This window comes from Phacochoerus africanus, chromosome 11, assembly GCF_016906955.1.
Source record: "Phacochoerus africanus isolate WHEZ1 chromosome 11, ROS_Pafr_v1, whole genome shotgun sequence".
In the NCBI taxonomy this organism is placed as follows: domain Eukaryota; kingdom Metazoa; phylum Chordata; class Mammalia; order Artiodactyla; family Suidae; genus Phacochoerus; species Phacochoerus africanus.
In genome coordinates, this window is record NC_062554.1 from 28,066,604 (window position 1) to 28,081,008 (window position 14,405).

General features: G+C 36.1%; 1 protein-coding gene across 7 annotated transcripts in view; it reads right to left on the minus strand.

The window, feature by feature from the left end:
* Window positions 1–14,329, minus strand: part of CCDC82 (coiled-coil domain containing 82) — a 31,361-nt gene extending 17,032 nt beyond the window's left edge. For 2 of the 7 annotated variants that reach the window (XM_047752320.1, XM_047752319.1), the window contains exons 1-4: window positions 13,772–14,220; window positions 11,723–11,806; window positions 8,017–8,750; window positions 7,094–7,286 (exon numbers count right to left, since the gene is read on the minus strand). In XM_047752320.1, coding sequence (XP_047608276.1) covers window positions 7,094–7,286; window positions 8,017–8,736 — 913 coding nt within the window. In that variant the 5' untranslated portion in view covers window positions 8,737–8,750; window positions 11,723–11,806; window positions 13,772–14,220. Of the gene's footprint in view, window positions 1–6,477; window positions 6,586–7,093; window positions 7,287–8,016; window positions 8,751–11,722; window positions 11,807–13,771; window positions 14,223–14,264 lie in introns of those variants that run through there. The other 5 variants (XR_007130701.1, XM_047752316.1, XM_047752322.1 and 2 more) reach the window with 5 other exon arrangements.
* Window positions 14,330–14,405: the final 76 nt, after the last annotated feature.

Below are 14,405 nucleotides of genomic sequence, written 5' to 3' on the forward strand. Positions count from 1 at the left end.
TACTTATTGCTATTTTTGATAACATTTTATATCTGGTGGAGCAAGTCCTTCCACTTTACTTTTTGCTTTCAAATTTTATTTATTCTCATGTATTTGTTCTTCCTAGTGAACTTCAAGATTGTGTTTGCAAGGGTGAATCAAAAAATTAATTTCAGGAGATAGAACTTCTTGTACTATTTATTACTTTTCAGAAACATGATTATCTCTTTTATTCATGTGTTCTTGTACGTATAAAGCCATGCTTTATTAGGTCTAGTAACTATTTTATTTACTAGTGTAAATGGAAGTTTATCTCATTGTATCTTCTAAATAATTATTGACAGTATACAAGTAAACTGTTGAATTTTACATATTGTTAATCTGGTCACTTTTCCTGAGATCTTTTTCTAAGGAAAATGAGCTTCCTGGAACATTACAGAGCTGGAGAGAGACATACTGTTCGTAAATTCCTGGGAAGTGACTGCTTTCCCCTGCTCCGCTGCCCCCCAACCCTGAAGGTGTGGTCTTGCTAGTCTTAAGTGTTATTTAAGAACCAAGAGGATGTTTATAAATATTCTCTCAGGTAGAAGCGCATGGATTGTTGGTGTACTTTCTTCTGGAGTAGAGGTGCAAGTCCAGTGTAAGAGGGCAGAGGCAGAGCAAGAAAGGGGCCCCTTTTTTCTATTGTAATAGGTGCTCCCCTGTCCCAAATAGAGGAAAAAGAAAAATATGGAAACAGAGGATGCATCTACTCCTGCTCTCAATATATTCATATCCTTTCTCTTATATCTGTATCTTTGGTTAAATAAGTCAGATACTGATAGCTTCTGCATAAACAATATTATGTTCAGTAACAAATGTCTTTTTCTTTTCAATGATTTTATTTCTTGTTCTACTTTCATGTCTGCTGCACTGTTGAAAACATCTAGAACAAGGAAATATTTTTGTCTTGTTCTTGATTTTAAAGAGAAAAGCTCTAGTGCTTCATTATGATGTTGGGTCTTGGCTTAAAATAGTCTTTGTTATGTAAAGGACATATGCTTACATTACTATTTTTAAGATTGTTTAAAAAACTAGATATGGGTACTGAATTTTATCAAATGCCCTTTTAGAATCTATTGAAATTACTATATTTCTTTGACACATGTAACACATTAACACGGTAACTAATGTTAAACCATTTTTATGGTTCTAAAAAGAATGATTAGAAGACTTTTTCTTTACTCCTATAATTAGAAAAATATTTCCGTCATATGTCCATTTGAAAATTTTTTCATCAACTTGGGATGTAAGCCTCTTTAACCCACATAATTAAGTGTATTTGGCAACTCAAGAATATTTTCTCCCATCACACCTTTGAATTCACATCTGCACATTCTTTAAATCCCAAAACATGCTATGTCTCTTAGGACATTCAAATTTTCTTTTACATATCTCACTAAGGTTATATAATTTTCTTTCTTAGATTTCCATTTGTTCTTCCTTTTCCCCCAAGGAATTTATAAAATGGGGTCTTCATTTCTATTCCCTTATGTGTAATTTTCTCCTTCAGAAATGTTTTTTCTTCTCTATGCTAGCAATTTCTTGGGCTTGACCTATATATCATTGACAAGATTTTCTGTACTGTTAATTCTTCTGTTTACTGCTTTCAATACAGATTTTATTTCTTACTTTGTATTTTTCACTTTCCTGTAGTTTCACTTATATTTTTCACTTTCCAGTAGTTTCTCCTTAACTAGCTTCCTGTTTTCTCTTTATGATTTTGTTTCTTTTTCATAGATTGCAAAGCAAATGCTTTACACAATTTTCTTGTTTCCTTTAATGAAACATTTTTCACAGGCATTTTCTTCCCCTGAGTCTTCAGGGCAATGTTACCTTTTCCTTGCGCCATATGACTTCACTAGTACTTTTTATTTATCCTAGAACAAGAGGAAAACTTAAGAGGAAAGGATTTAATATTTAACATAAATGGTTGTGAGACTGTTCTTGGTCATTCTCTGTGTGCTGATAGACTGATCTCTTTAATTGCTAGGTGGAGACTAAGTTAATGTTCAGTCTAATTTCCAGTATTCTATCAAGTATTTTTCTAGCAAGGCACTAGTAGACAGAGATGTACTCTTATAATTTATTATTACCACTTGATTCTCTACTACTCTGAACATGTGACAGAGTACTGGAAAATAATATCTTTAGTATCTACAAATCTGAAGGTATTCCTCTCTCTCTACCTGTGTATAATATTAGTAACATGTGGACTATATACACCTGGGGTATGAGGAACAACTGCTAGTCTATCCCTCTACTTTTTTTGATATCTTTTTTGGGAGTTGGGAGTCTCAAATAAATATGAATAAATACTAATAGGAACTGATGAGAAGGGGAAAGACTATGATTGTCTTTTAAGTGCTCCCGCCATGTAGCTGGAGGGAAACTACTCTCTTTTGAGGTGTTACAAATGTATCTCTCAGAGCCAAACAGCACATAGTGAGGAAGTGACAAAACATCTTCCTACAGTAGAACTATTTTCTTCAAAAAGGTAAAACTGCATATGTCACTGATTGAGTCTCAACTGACTACTGAATTATATTATGAACTATGTTATGAGTTATGAAATGTCTCTCCCAAATTTTGATTACAAGTTGAATATGAGTAGCTGTTAGTGTTCTTGTAGAGGCTAGGGGGAGAATGAATCTGGAAATACTAGTCTAACTACGACCTAACCCAGGCCAAGAATAGTGTTCATTATTCATCACACAGATTATTGCTTTAACAAGAAAATATATTTTGATTATGAAATGTAAGAATTAACATAGTAACTTTTAGGACATAATCCTTTGGCATGTCAAAAACTGCCTATATTTAATTTTATTCATTATATTCATAAATGGCATAATCATTGATAAGTATTAAAATATTAAGCAAGTCACAAATTACCACTCTAAAATATGTAGCGGTATTTTTTCCTCTGATGTTTTAATAAATACCTAACACTTTTGTATCTTGAACAATAAGACCCAGGAGCCTTCAGTCAATATACTTGTCTTAATCATCCATCCATCCAACTAACAAGTTCCTATAATGTGTTACCAAGTCTAATGTGTATTAGGAATACAAAGAGAAGTGAAGCTGATTAACCACTGAGGTTATTTTTTGGAAGTGGGGGTGCCCATTTGGTGTTCTTTATTGAGCTTTACTTTTTCACATGCCATAAAATTCATGCTTAGTGGTGCACAATTCTATGAACAAAACACAAAGTTGTATGGCCACCACAACAATCAAGAACAAGTTCTACCACCACTCCAAAATTCCCTTCTGCCACCTCTCAATCATTTAGTTTGCACATATTGAGTCTGAGCTGTCTGAAAGACACCCTAATGAAAATGTTCCACAAGAAGATAAAAAATTGGGCCTTAGGCTTTAGAGAAATTTGTGCTGGAAACAAAAGTTTGAGGACTTCTGCCTATAGACTGGGCTGAAATTATGGGGAAGAGACTCCCTGAAGCACAAACAAAATGAAGGTAGTCTGAGGATAGAACCTTTAGAAACATCAATATTTACATGCAAACAGAAAAAGAGGAAATCAATATTATAAAGGGGAAGGCAAGAAGCTAAAAAGAGAACTTTGAAAGTGAGAGTGGTCAATGGTTAGTGGCAAAGCACAGCAATATCAGGTTAACATAAGAACTGAAGAGCATTTTGGCAACTAGAAAGTTATCATTAATCTTAGTGAAAGCAATGTTAATGGATTGATGGATATAGTAGTACGAATACAATGCTTTGCAGAGTTACTGAGAAACTTGAACACAAAGATAAGATTTAGAATAGTGGCTAACAGAACATGGCAACTCAAAGGAGGAAAGGCATTACTATGGCTACAAGTTTAGAAAAGGGAGCTTGTAAGGAGAAGTTGCAATTAAGAACACATAGGATAAAATGTGTGTTACATAAAAAGTGAGGTACATCTTCTGAGGTGGAGATGCTCAGTAGTAAAAGAGAGAACAGAGCTCCTTGATATTTACCCAAATAAGTTGAAAACTTATGTCCACAGATAAATCTGCACACAAAGATTTATAGCAGCTTTATTCATAATTGCCAAAACTTGGAAGCAAACAACATGTCCCTCAACAGGTGAATGGATAAACAAACTGTGGTACATCCATACAATGGAATATTATTCAGTGATAAAAAGAAATGAGCTATCATGCACATTAAGACATGGAGGAAACTTAAATGCATTATTAAGTGAAAAATGCCAGTCTGAAAAGGCTACATGCTGTATGATTCCAACCGTAAAACATTCTGGGAAAGGCAAAACTTTGGAGAAGTTAAAAAGATCAGTGGTTGCTGGGGGTTCCAGGGTGGGAAGGAAGAAAGGATGAACAGGTGGAGAACAAGGCATTTTGAGGACAGTGAAGCTGGTCTGTATGATACTATAATGGTGGATACCTGCTGCATCACTATACATTTCTCAAACCCACAGAATGTACAACACAAAGAGTGATCCCTGATGTAAACTATGAGGCACAGTTAACAATGTGCCAATAATGGCTCCATCAACTGCACCAGAGGTATCAAACTAACTCAAGAAGTCAGTGACAGGGAAATCGTGCTAAAGGGTTACACAGAACTCTCTGTACTTTCCACTCCACTTTTCAGTAAATCTAAAACTGCCCTTAAAAAGACAAAAGTAAGCAAGTAACTGCAGGATAGAGAAGAAAGTTAAAATAGTTCACATGTGCAGGACTTTTATCTTCATTAATTAGCCAGGAGTGGTCATGGGTAGGTATCTCTCAGTAAATGTTCTATCACATTCTAGATATTAATATCCAGAATGACGGAGTACTTCCTAATTGAGTTTCTCTGATATTCAAATGTCTAGATGTCAGGTGAACCAGTGCCTATTAATATAAAGATAACAGTCACTAACTTTCAGTATATAGAAGCCTATCATTGGCATCTCTGAAACTGATAAATTACTTGAAATTTGATTCATAACTCAATCCACTTTTTATATAAATCATGGTATCTAAATTGATCTATACTACATTTAACTTTAGTAAATATTCCTTTTAAATCTTCTTGGAAAAATGCATTATTCCATTTCATCCAACATCCTGTTTCTACTGGAGGTGTAAAACACCATAAAAACAGGCTTTAAATTCATATACAATTACAGGGATCAGAAAAAGAATGTGTATTTAAATACATCCTAAATTTTCAGAGTCCTATTATTTAATTTTTTTTTAACTATATAAAACATTCTAATTTCCTGACAGGTTTCACCGAATGACATTTCAAAAGGCTGGATAACACCAGTGGTTCTCAAAGTGTGGTCTGTAGACCCCTGGAAGGCTCCAAGTCCACTTAAGAGGATCAATAAGATCAAAGTAATAACACTAAGATAATTAAATGCTGGTTCATCATGTTGACATTTTCACTGATGATGAAAAAGTAACTATAGATAAGGCAGCTGGCCCCTTAACAAGAATTGTAGCCATAGCACCAAACTACTATTAATTATTACAGTCATCATTGCTATATATTCAATGAAAAGCGCTACTTTCCCTAAGGAATGTCCTCGATGAATAAAAATTATCAGTTTCATTAAACCTTGAATCGTGAGTATACATCTTTATACATAAGTACTCACTGAGATGAAAATGGGAATTACGGGTAAAGCACTTGGGCTGCATATCAAGTTATGATCTATTGTACTGTGAGGAAAAACTGAGCTGGGAACTGAAAAAGCCTCATTTGTCATGTTTACTTGAAACACTTTGTTTACTTGAAAGTATTATTGACCAACTATGGTTATTTAGGCATTTGTCAAATATTCCGTCAAAAATGAAAAGAGGGAATCTGTTGTTTCAAGAACAACTCACAACATCTGTTGTCGAACATAAAAACCAGATTTTTGAGTAGAAATTCGAATTTTGAAAAACCTGTATTGTTACTGGGTGCTTGACAACTTCCCAATACCTAAAGAATTTTCTGATGATATTGGTGGTGATATTAATGAATGTGATTTCTAAAATATTGTATAATGAAATGCATCAAAATTTGGAAGATCTGAGTAACTCAGTGAACCAGCATTTTCCAAATGACCGATGTTATGATATTATAAAATCAAAGATAAAAGATCCATTCAAACTATAAGACAGGAGTTTCCATAGTGGCGCAACAGAAACGAATCCGACTAAGAACCATGAGCTTGAGGGTTCGATCCCTGGCCTCGCTCAGTGGATCAAGGATATGGCGTTGCCGTGAGCTGTGGTGTAGGTCGCAGACACCTGGCTTGGATCTGGCGTTGCTGTGGCTCTAGCATAGGCCGCAGCTACAGCTTCAATTGGACCCCTAGCCAGGGAACCTCCATATGCTGTGGGTGTGGCCTTAAAAAGACAAAAAGACAAAAAAAAACTGTTTAAGACAGATCAATGGAATGTAACTTACGTACTAAAAGTTCATTTATACACTTTCAGATTCCATACTGTGACTAACCTTTAAGAAACTATCACTTGTTGAATTTTGGTGTGGTGTCCAATGAGAATATCCACAATTATTTTGAAAATGCTTTATAAATACTCCTCCCTTTTTCCAGCTGCCTATCTGTGAAACAAAATTGTTTTTATCTAAACCAAAATATCACAACAGACTGAATGCAAAAGCAGATAGAAGAACTCAGCTGCCCTCTATTAAGCTAGACATTAAATATATTTTTTAAAATTTAAAGCAATGTCACTCTTCTCATTTTTTGAGAAAATAGTTCTTTTTCATAAAAAATGTTACCTATCTATGTTAACATGTAATGAGTTTATCACATTACGACTTATTTTAAATCAGTTAATTAATAAACATATTTTAAATTTCTTTGTATTTCTACAATGGTAAATCTTGACAGCTATAACCTACAGAAACAAAAAGTCTTTGGGGTCCTCAGTAATTTTTAAGAGTGCAAAGGGTTTCTAAAACCACTAGAATAAACTATTGTTAGATAGATAATGTAACCTGAAAACAAAAGCAAAGTTCCTAATCAATGATTTAGAGAATATGATAATAAAAGGCTGATTTGATATTTGTAATATATCATCAAACATTCTCTTGATATTTAACTTACAAAGAGAATTCTGTTTTACTAATTTCAGTTGTGACGTGGTCAATTTTTCTCCTTGTTGGCTTTTGTTCTCTTCATCACCTTCCTCATCTTTCACTACAAAGTCATCAATGATATAATCATCTCCATCTTCATCATAATTCTCCTCCTCCTCCTCATTTTCATCACTGCTTGAGCAGGATTCCTTTTCAGAGTCCTAATTAAATTAAAATAGATCTTTTAGAAAACTATACCTTTATAATTCTTAATATGGATGTGAAATTAAAAGATTAAATCTGAAACAAAAAATTATCATATAAATTAATTTCATATTTTAAGGTTAAATTTGAATTTCTAAAATTAGAAAGAAGATAATATGCTCTGGAAAGTGTTTTTAAATGTTTAAAATGGACATTAAGATTACAAGTAAAAGTTAAAAACTGGAAAGACCATACAAAACAAATAGTCTTTCAATTTTAAAAAAGGGTAAAGGGGGAGTTCCCATAGTGGCGCAGTGGTTAACGAATCCGACTAGGAACCATGAGGTTGCAGGTTCGGTCCCTGCCCTTGCTCAGTGGGTTAACGATCCGGCGTTGCCATGAGCTGTGGTGTAGGTTGCAGACGCGGCTTGGATCCCGCGTTGCTGTGGCTCTGGTGTAGGCGGGTGGCTGCAGCTCCGATTCAACCCGTAGCCTGGGAACCTCCATATGCCGCGGGAGCGGCCCAAGAAATAGCAAAAAAAAAAAAAAAAAAAAGGGTAAAGGAACAAGCTCATAATAAAATAATATTATTAGATACAATCAAACATATGCAAAGATACTTGATTAAAAAATAAATTCTAGAATTATTGCGAAATAGAACAGACACAGCACCTTGGTTTTTATAAAAATTAGATAATTTAAATAAAAATTTTAAAACAGTAACAAAACCAATAAAACATAACACACCTCAAAATCTCTACTACTAGTGCGTCTCTGACGAGATCGTTGTTTTGAGAGTTCTTTCAATTTCTGGAGCTGTTCTTGCTTTTTTGAGGCTAATGCTTTTTCAGGGTTTTTTTGCTCCATCTCCACTGAAGAACATTCGTCTTCAACTACTCTACGTGGACGCTTAATGCCCACTTTTCTAACTAGGATATCACTGTCGTCACTCTCATCACTGTCATACATCACCGAGGAGATCCTTTTTCTCTTCCCTCGCTTGATGTGTTCTTCTTCTAAATCCTCCTCTGTTATTTGTCCAGTGTGTATGTTGAGATCATCCTCCTCTTGACTTGAATGTTCTCTGTGATCTGATAAGTTAATACTTTCATGTTTGGTTTTGTTCTTTTCTTCCTCATATGCTGAAGTGTTGCTAGTGTTAATGAGATGCTCACTGTTGTTCCCTTCACTTTCAACTTTAATTAATTTAAGCTCGCTTTCATTTTCTGGCTTCTTAATACCATCAAGCCCCTTGCTATTATCAAGTTCTTCATCACTGTCAATACTTGCATTATTGTCAACACTTTCATCACTATCAAACTCGTCATCACTCTCAAGCTCGTCATCACTATCACATAATTGTGAGAGGCTACTTCTTTTAGTCCGCCTCCAATCAACCCGAGATTTCTGTTCACACTCTTGAGTTTTAGAACTTTTCCTTGTTTCACATCTTCTAACATGCACCATTTTCACTTAAGCTTCTACAAAATAAAGTTATTAGGAATATAATAATGACAACCAGATTACAATAATGAATACATTTATGGTACAAACTATATTTATTTGGTGTTATTAAATGGTTCACAACGATAAAAATCACATGAAATATCTGAGTGAAGATGGCAGAACACCTATTTAAAAAATAATTTATTGAACAACTATGAAATCATATGAACATCTATTCTGAATTATGCTGTATGTTGTGCTAAAAGAGGTTCACACAAAAATCATGGTCCTATTCTTTAGACAATTACTACCCATGGTTAAAAATTAAATATAGAAACATACAATTGTGAAAAATGCAAGGTAGTATTCATTTAGGACCAAATGAATGATTAAAAAAAAAAAACTTAAAAAAACTGTGATAAAAGTGCAGGAAGATCACTACAGCAAGCATTTCACTGAAGATTTTATTGGACAGATATGATCTGACAGACCTCTGAAGAACTGGTTATATTTGAACAGAAAGATTGAAAGAAAAAAGGTTTTAGGCAAGAAAAAATGGTAAAGTCAAAATTTTGGCACAGAAAATGAACACTGTGTTTAGTAACTGTGACCAAAAAAAATGTGAAAAAAGGCTTTATGATGGAAAAAAAGAGGTAAATAAAAGCAGGAAAGGATTACAAAATGATTCCTCCCATAAGTAAAGAAGGATTCTGAATAGAAAAATGACATGAATTATAACATAAAGGATTAATAATTTGTATGAAGAAAGTTATAAAGTATTAATTGACATAAAAAAAGATAACAGTGTGAAACCGAGATATCCAATAAGATTGTAGCCTCTATATACTTTAGTAAAATGGCAATGGCTTTAAATCACTCAAAGTTAAAGATACAATATTCTTCAATAGAAAACTTACTAACAATCCAATAGCACAGTCAGGTGGAAAAACAAAAGTTTCATGGTGAAGCAAAGCATGGCATTGGGAAGGAAAACAAATGCTCCAAGTTTCTGATTCAGAAAAGGGTGAACTCCACCAAAATTATCACAAGTATACAGTAAAGGAAGAATAAGAGACAAGATAACTAGAAGAACCGTAAAACATATGTACTTTGTGGTTCCTAAGGAAAATAGAAATATGATCACAATGTAATGAGACTGATCTCATAACATGCACAGAAAAATTTATGTACTCAATTGAGTGCTATCAGCTTTAAAGAAATAACCTTATGAGGCTGATTGTTCCAATATTTCCACCATGGTACAGAATACTCTGGTAATTTTCTATAAACCATAGTATCAAAAATATGAGAATTATACTTCATTTTTATTCCCAAAGGGAGGTTTAAATATCAACTTTATTCACTTGTCTTCATTATATGGCACTGCTAGCATTTCATTTCAGAAATGAAATCCAATTTTAAAAGATGAAGATTAACTACCTTTAAAGATAGTTTTTAAATGTGCTGCAAACTCTGATGGTATTTCCAATAATAGAATCCAAAAAAATTTTTGAGCAATGGCGCAATGGCAGCATTATTGAACCAAGTTTACCGCTTCCTAAGATGATTACTTTTTTTGTGGTGGAGAGCAGATACAACCCAACTGATTATACAAATTCTGTTATATTTATAAGGCAATGTGACTACTTCTATAATGGTAACAACTCATGTAAAGTCAGAACAACAGGGCCACACATGCGGCATATGGAAATTCCCAGGCTAGGGGTCAAATCGGAGCTACAGCTACAGGCCTGCTCACAATCACAGCAACACAGGATCTGAGCCACATGTGCAACCTACAACGCAGTTCACGGCAACATGGGATCCCTAACCCACTGAACAGGGCCAGGTATCTAACCCGCATCCTTATGGATTCTAGTAGGGTTTGTTACTGCTGAGCCACAACAGAAACTCCTCACACCAGAAAGTATAATGTAAGCAACCTTATGACAATAACTACTACTAGATATACTCAGCATTGTAATAGCAATCTAACAAATCCTAGCCCATAAACCAAATATTCTATTTGACATTCTACTTAGGTTGCATCTTACAGAAGTTTTATATTAAAACCAGCAAAGAATAAAACTGTGTGTGGTCAAATTATTCTTTTTTAAGATCTCTGTATTATTCTTCAAAGTTGTTTTTTGTTTGTTTGTTTATTTTGTATACCATACTGCTTCATAATAAGTCCACCCAGTTTCCTTTCCAGGTTTTTTAGTTTTTGTTTTGTTTTGTTTTTGGTCTTTTTGCCTTTTCTAGGGCCGCACAAGCCACAGCAACACAGGATCCAAGCCGCCTCTGCAACCTATACCACAGCTCACGGCAATGCCGGATTCTTAACCCACTGAGCAAGGCCAGGGATCAAACCCGCAACCTCATGGTTCCTAGTCGGATTCTTCACCACTGAGCCACCTCCTTTCCACGTTTTAAACAGATTACTGTTTTTTGCTTTTTATTAAGCACCAGATAAACTAGGCAGGTTATATTTTGAAGCCATGCAGTACAAAGAAGTATTTTTTAAGCACATACAGTTCTAAATTTGCATAAGCTGTGTACATGCTTTACACCATAATAAGGTAAGGCTTTTTATAAATCTGTCTGAATTAGGAGGAATAATGAAAAAAAGTTTATAAAAACTAATGACAACATGGCTTTAGTAGATAACTATAGTATGGACAGCAGGAACAGTAACGTGAAAGATGATTTTATTAATATTCAAGAGCAGTTTCATACACACTAGATGATTATCTTACAAAACTCTACCATATGCAAAGATAGTTACTAATCATAACAAGAGGTGAGCCTTATGACAACAGTAGAAATGATTAAGAATGTCACACTATACAAATACCTATGACTACACAGCTAAGCTATTAAAAAAATCCTTTGTGTAATTTTCAGTGCATTTTCAAATATATTTTAACATCCTGAGATAATGATTCTAGAAGGAAGGATCTATTGTTACAAAAATCAAAGCCAAGGACATAGAGTTTAAATGACTTACCAAAGATCACACAGCTCCTTAGCGACAGAGCAGGTATTAGAAACCAGGTCTCCTGATTCCCGGTCCAGTGCTACACAATGACGGCTGCCAATATTATATTTGTACAAGGTAGGAAAAGTTATGTCTTTAAAAAGTCATTATTTTATCTCTCATTCATGCTAAATTTTAGTTACAGAAAATAACCATTAAAATCATTTAAATAAGAGTTTAAGAGCATGCTTTTTAAATTATGTAACTGAATTCTAGTGCATATGAGTTAAGCCAGAAACTTCTGGAAATTATTTATCCAATAGCCAAGAAAAGAAAAGATGAAAATTTGCAAACTTCCCTCTACCATCTTACTGATGATACTGATCACAAAAATTAAGGGATTTCCACTGAGTTGTAAAGATTTCGAAGAAAGGCAGTCTGATGAGAAAAAATTTATTTTGGAAAATTGCAGTATTGAATTTTTCTTTTTACAGCTGCACCTGCAGCATATGGAAGTTGCCAGGTTAGGGGCTGAATGGAGCTGCACCTGCAGGCCTGTGCCACAGCCATGGCAACACTGGATCAGAGTCATATCCAGTGACTCCGGATATGACGCCAGCCTGCAGCAATGCCAGATCCTTAACCCACTGAGTGAGGACAGGGGTTGAACGTGCATCCTTACAGAGACAACATGAGTCCTTAACATGCTGAGCCACAATGGGAACTCCAGTATTGAATATATTAGGGGGCAAATTTTATTTAAACAAATTGTTTCATTTGGCCAACTGCCAAATTTCCAGGGTCTCTCTTTTTTCAACATTGCTGATAATATCAATAATGTCAAAAATTCTGTTACTGAAAAAGAAGATAACTTGAATATGTAGCTCCTCTTTTTAAATTGTGGATACTTTTACTAGGTGAGATGGGGAGGTAAGAAGAATAATGGAGGGAAAGGTGAGTGAACTGAACCTGAGGAAATGAGAAGGCAAAGCTAGGTTGATGGGTAAGACACCTTTGATCATTAGAATTCACTCAGAAAATTATCCAAGCAAATGGATGCAATTTTTTATATGCTGAGTATACACTCAATATATTGAAATGAGAGTTTAATCAAGCTTCTTTAATGATAACTTACCTTTAGGCAAAGAGAAAAACAGACACTCCAAACAGAAAGCATTAAATAAGTGAATGAAGATCAATACTATCACATCTTTGTGCTTCGGGGGGTTAAAATCACCTAAGACTTTGTCTGCCGAAGGATGTAAAGGTGATAATCCATAGGGCTTGTGTTCTTTCTCTAACACAGTAACTCTACAACTAAAAAGGGTACTTTGGTGCCACCTTAATACACTTTATTCTAGAAGAAATATCAGAAGAACTATCCGTTATTCTATACTTGGAGGTTAATTCATCCCCAAGAAAAGATTAATTCTTGGACTTGCTCTATAAACAATGTAGGTGGTGGTTTACACTTAAAAAATTAAGGGCAGTGGAACCCTCAGCCATTTCTTGAAATTCCACTAGAAGGGATGCATTCTATTTGTAAAACATTTCCCCTCCTTAGTGTTTCCTTTTATATGCCAGTTAGGAGAAGAAACCTTAACAAACCAAGGAAATAGTCACTGAATGGATACTACGTGCCAGCGCACGCTTGGAGCTGTGGCGTTACTAGAAAAAACATCAACAACACGGTCTCTACTCTCAAGGAGCTCACAATCTGATGAAACTACTAGGGACATGAAAACAAGCCAGCACAACACATGATTTTAAGGCTACGGAATATGATTTTTTAAATGTTATCACATTGCCGTGAATAATGTATCACAGTTCTTCCACTGGCTGGAAACCAGGGTAGCACAAGACAGAAATAGGAAAATATGAAGAAACATATAAAGAGAGGAAAGCCAATGTCCTCTATTTAGAACCAAGGTTTACTACTCCACAATTTCGCACAGAGAAATATTCATTAAAATCTGTAATACTGAGGATGGTTCGCTAAATTCAGCAGGGATGAGTGGCCGGGGAAGGAAAAGATCCTCCTGGGAGTTTAACACCAGAGTCTTTTTAACGATTACAAACCTGGTTCCTCGACGGGACACAGACACCTGGCGCAGCACTCCGGCTAGTCCGCCCCTCGCGCTCACGAGGAAGGGGCACTGTAGCTAGGAAACGGGACCCTCAGAGAGAGCTTCGCGATGACGTTCGCGGGACGTCACAAACCCCTAGATCTTAGAGGAGTGAGGCCCCCCCCGCCCCGCAGAAAACAAACAAGAATCTGTAAAGGCCAGAAACCCGCGAAACCACCACCCGGGCTCCGCGCATCAGTCCTGCCCACTTCCCCTTCGCGCCAGGAACTGGCACCCCACCCACTGAAGCTCAGCCCCAGCGGCACGCGAATGTAGCGAAGCGCGCAGAGGAGCCGCCCCGCCCATCCCGAGAGAGCCGGCGGGAATTTTCTCTCCCTGCCCGCGGGGAGGCGTGGCTTCCCCTGCCCCTATAATAAACCATTAGCAGCCCAAGCGAGAGCTAGTCCCCGCCCCGAGCTGGCCCCGCGTCGTCCCCGCGCCCTCACCTTTCAATCCTCCTCCGCCTCTGCCTCCGCCCCTGCCTCCGCCCAGGTGTCCAGTTCCGACTAGCGACGCCCCTCCTCCTTCCGGGGACCAGGGGGAAGTCCCGCCTCTGGGAGGGGCTAGGGGCGGGGCCTGGAGGCGGG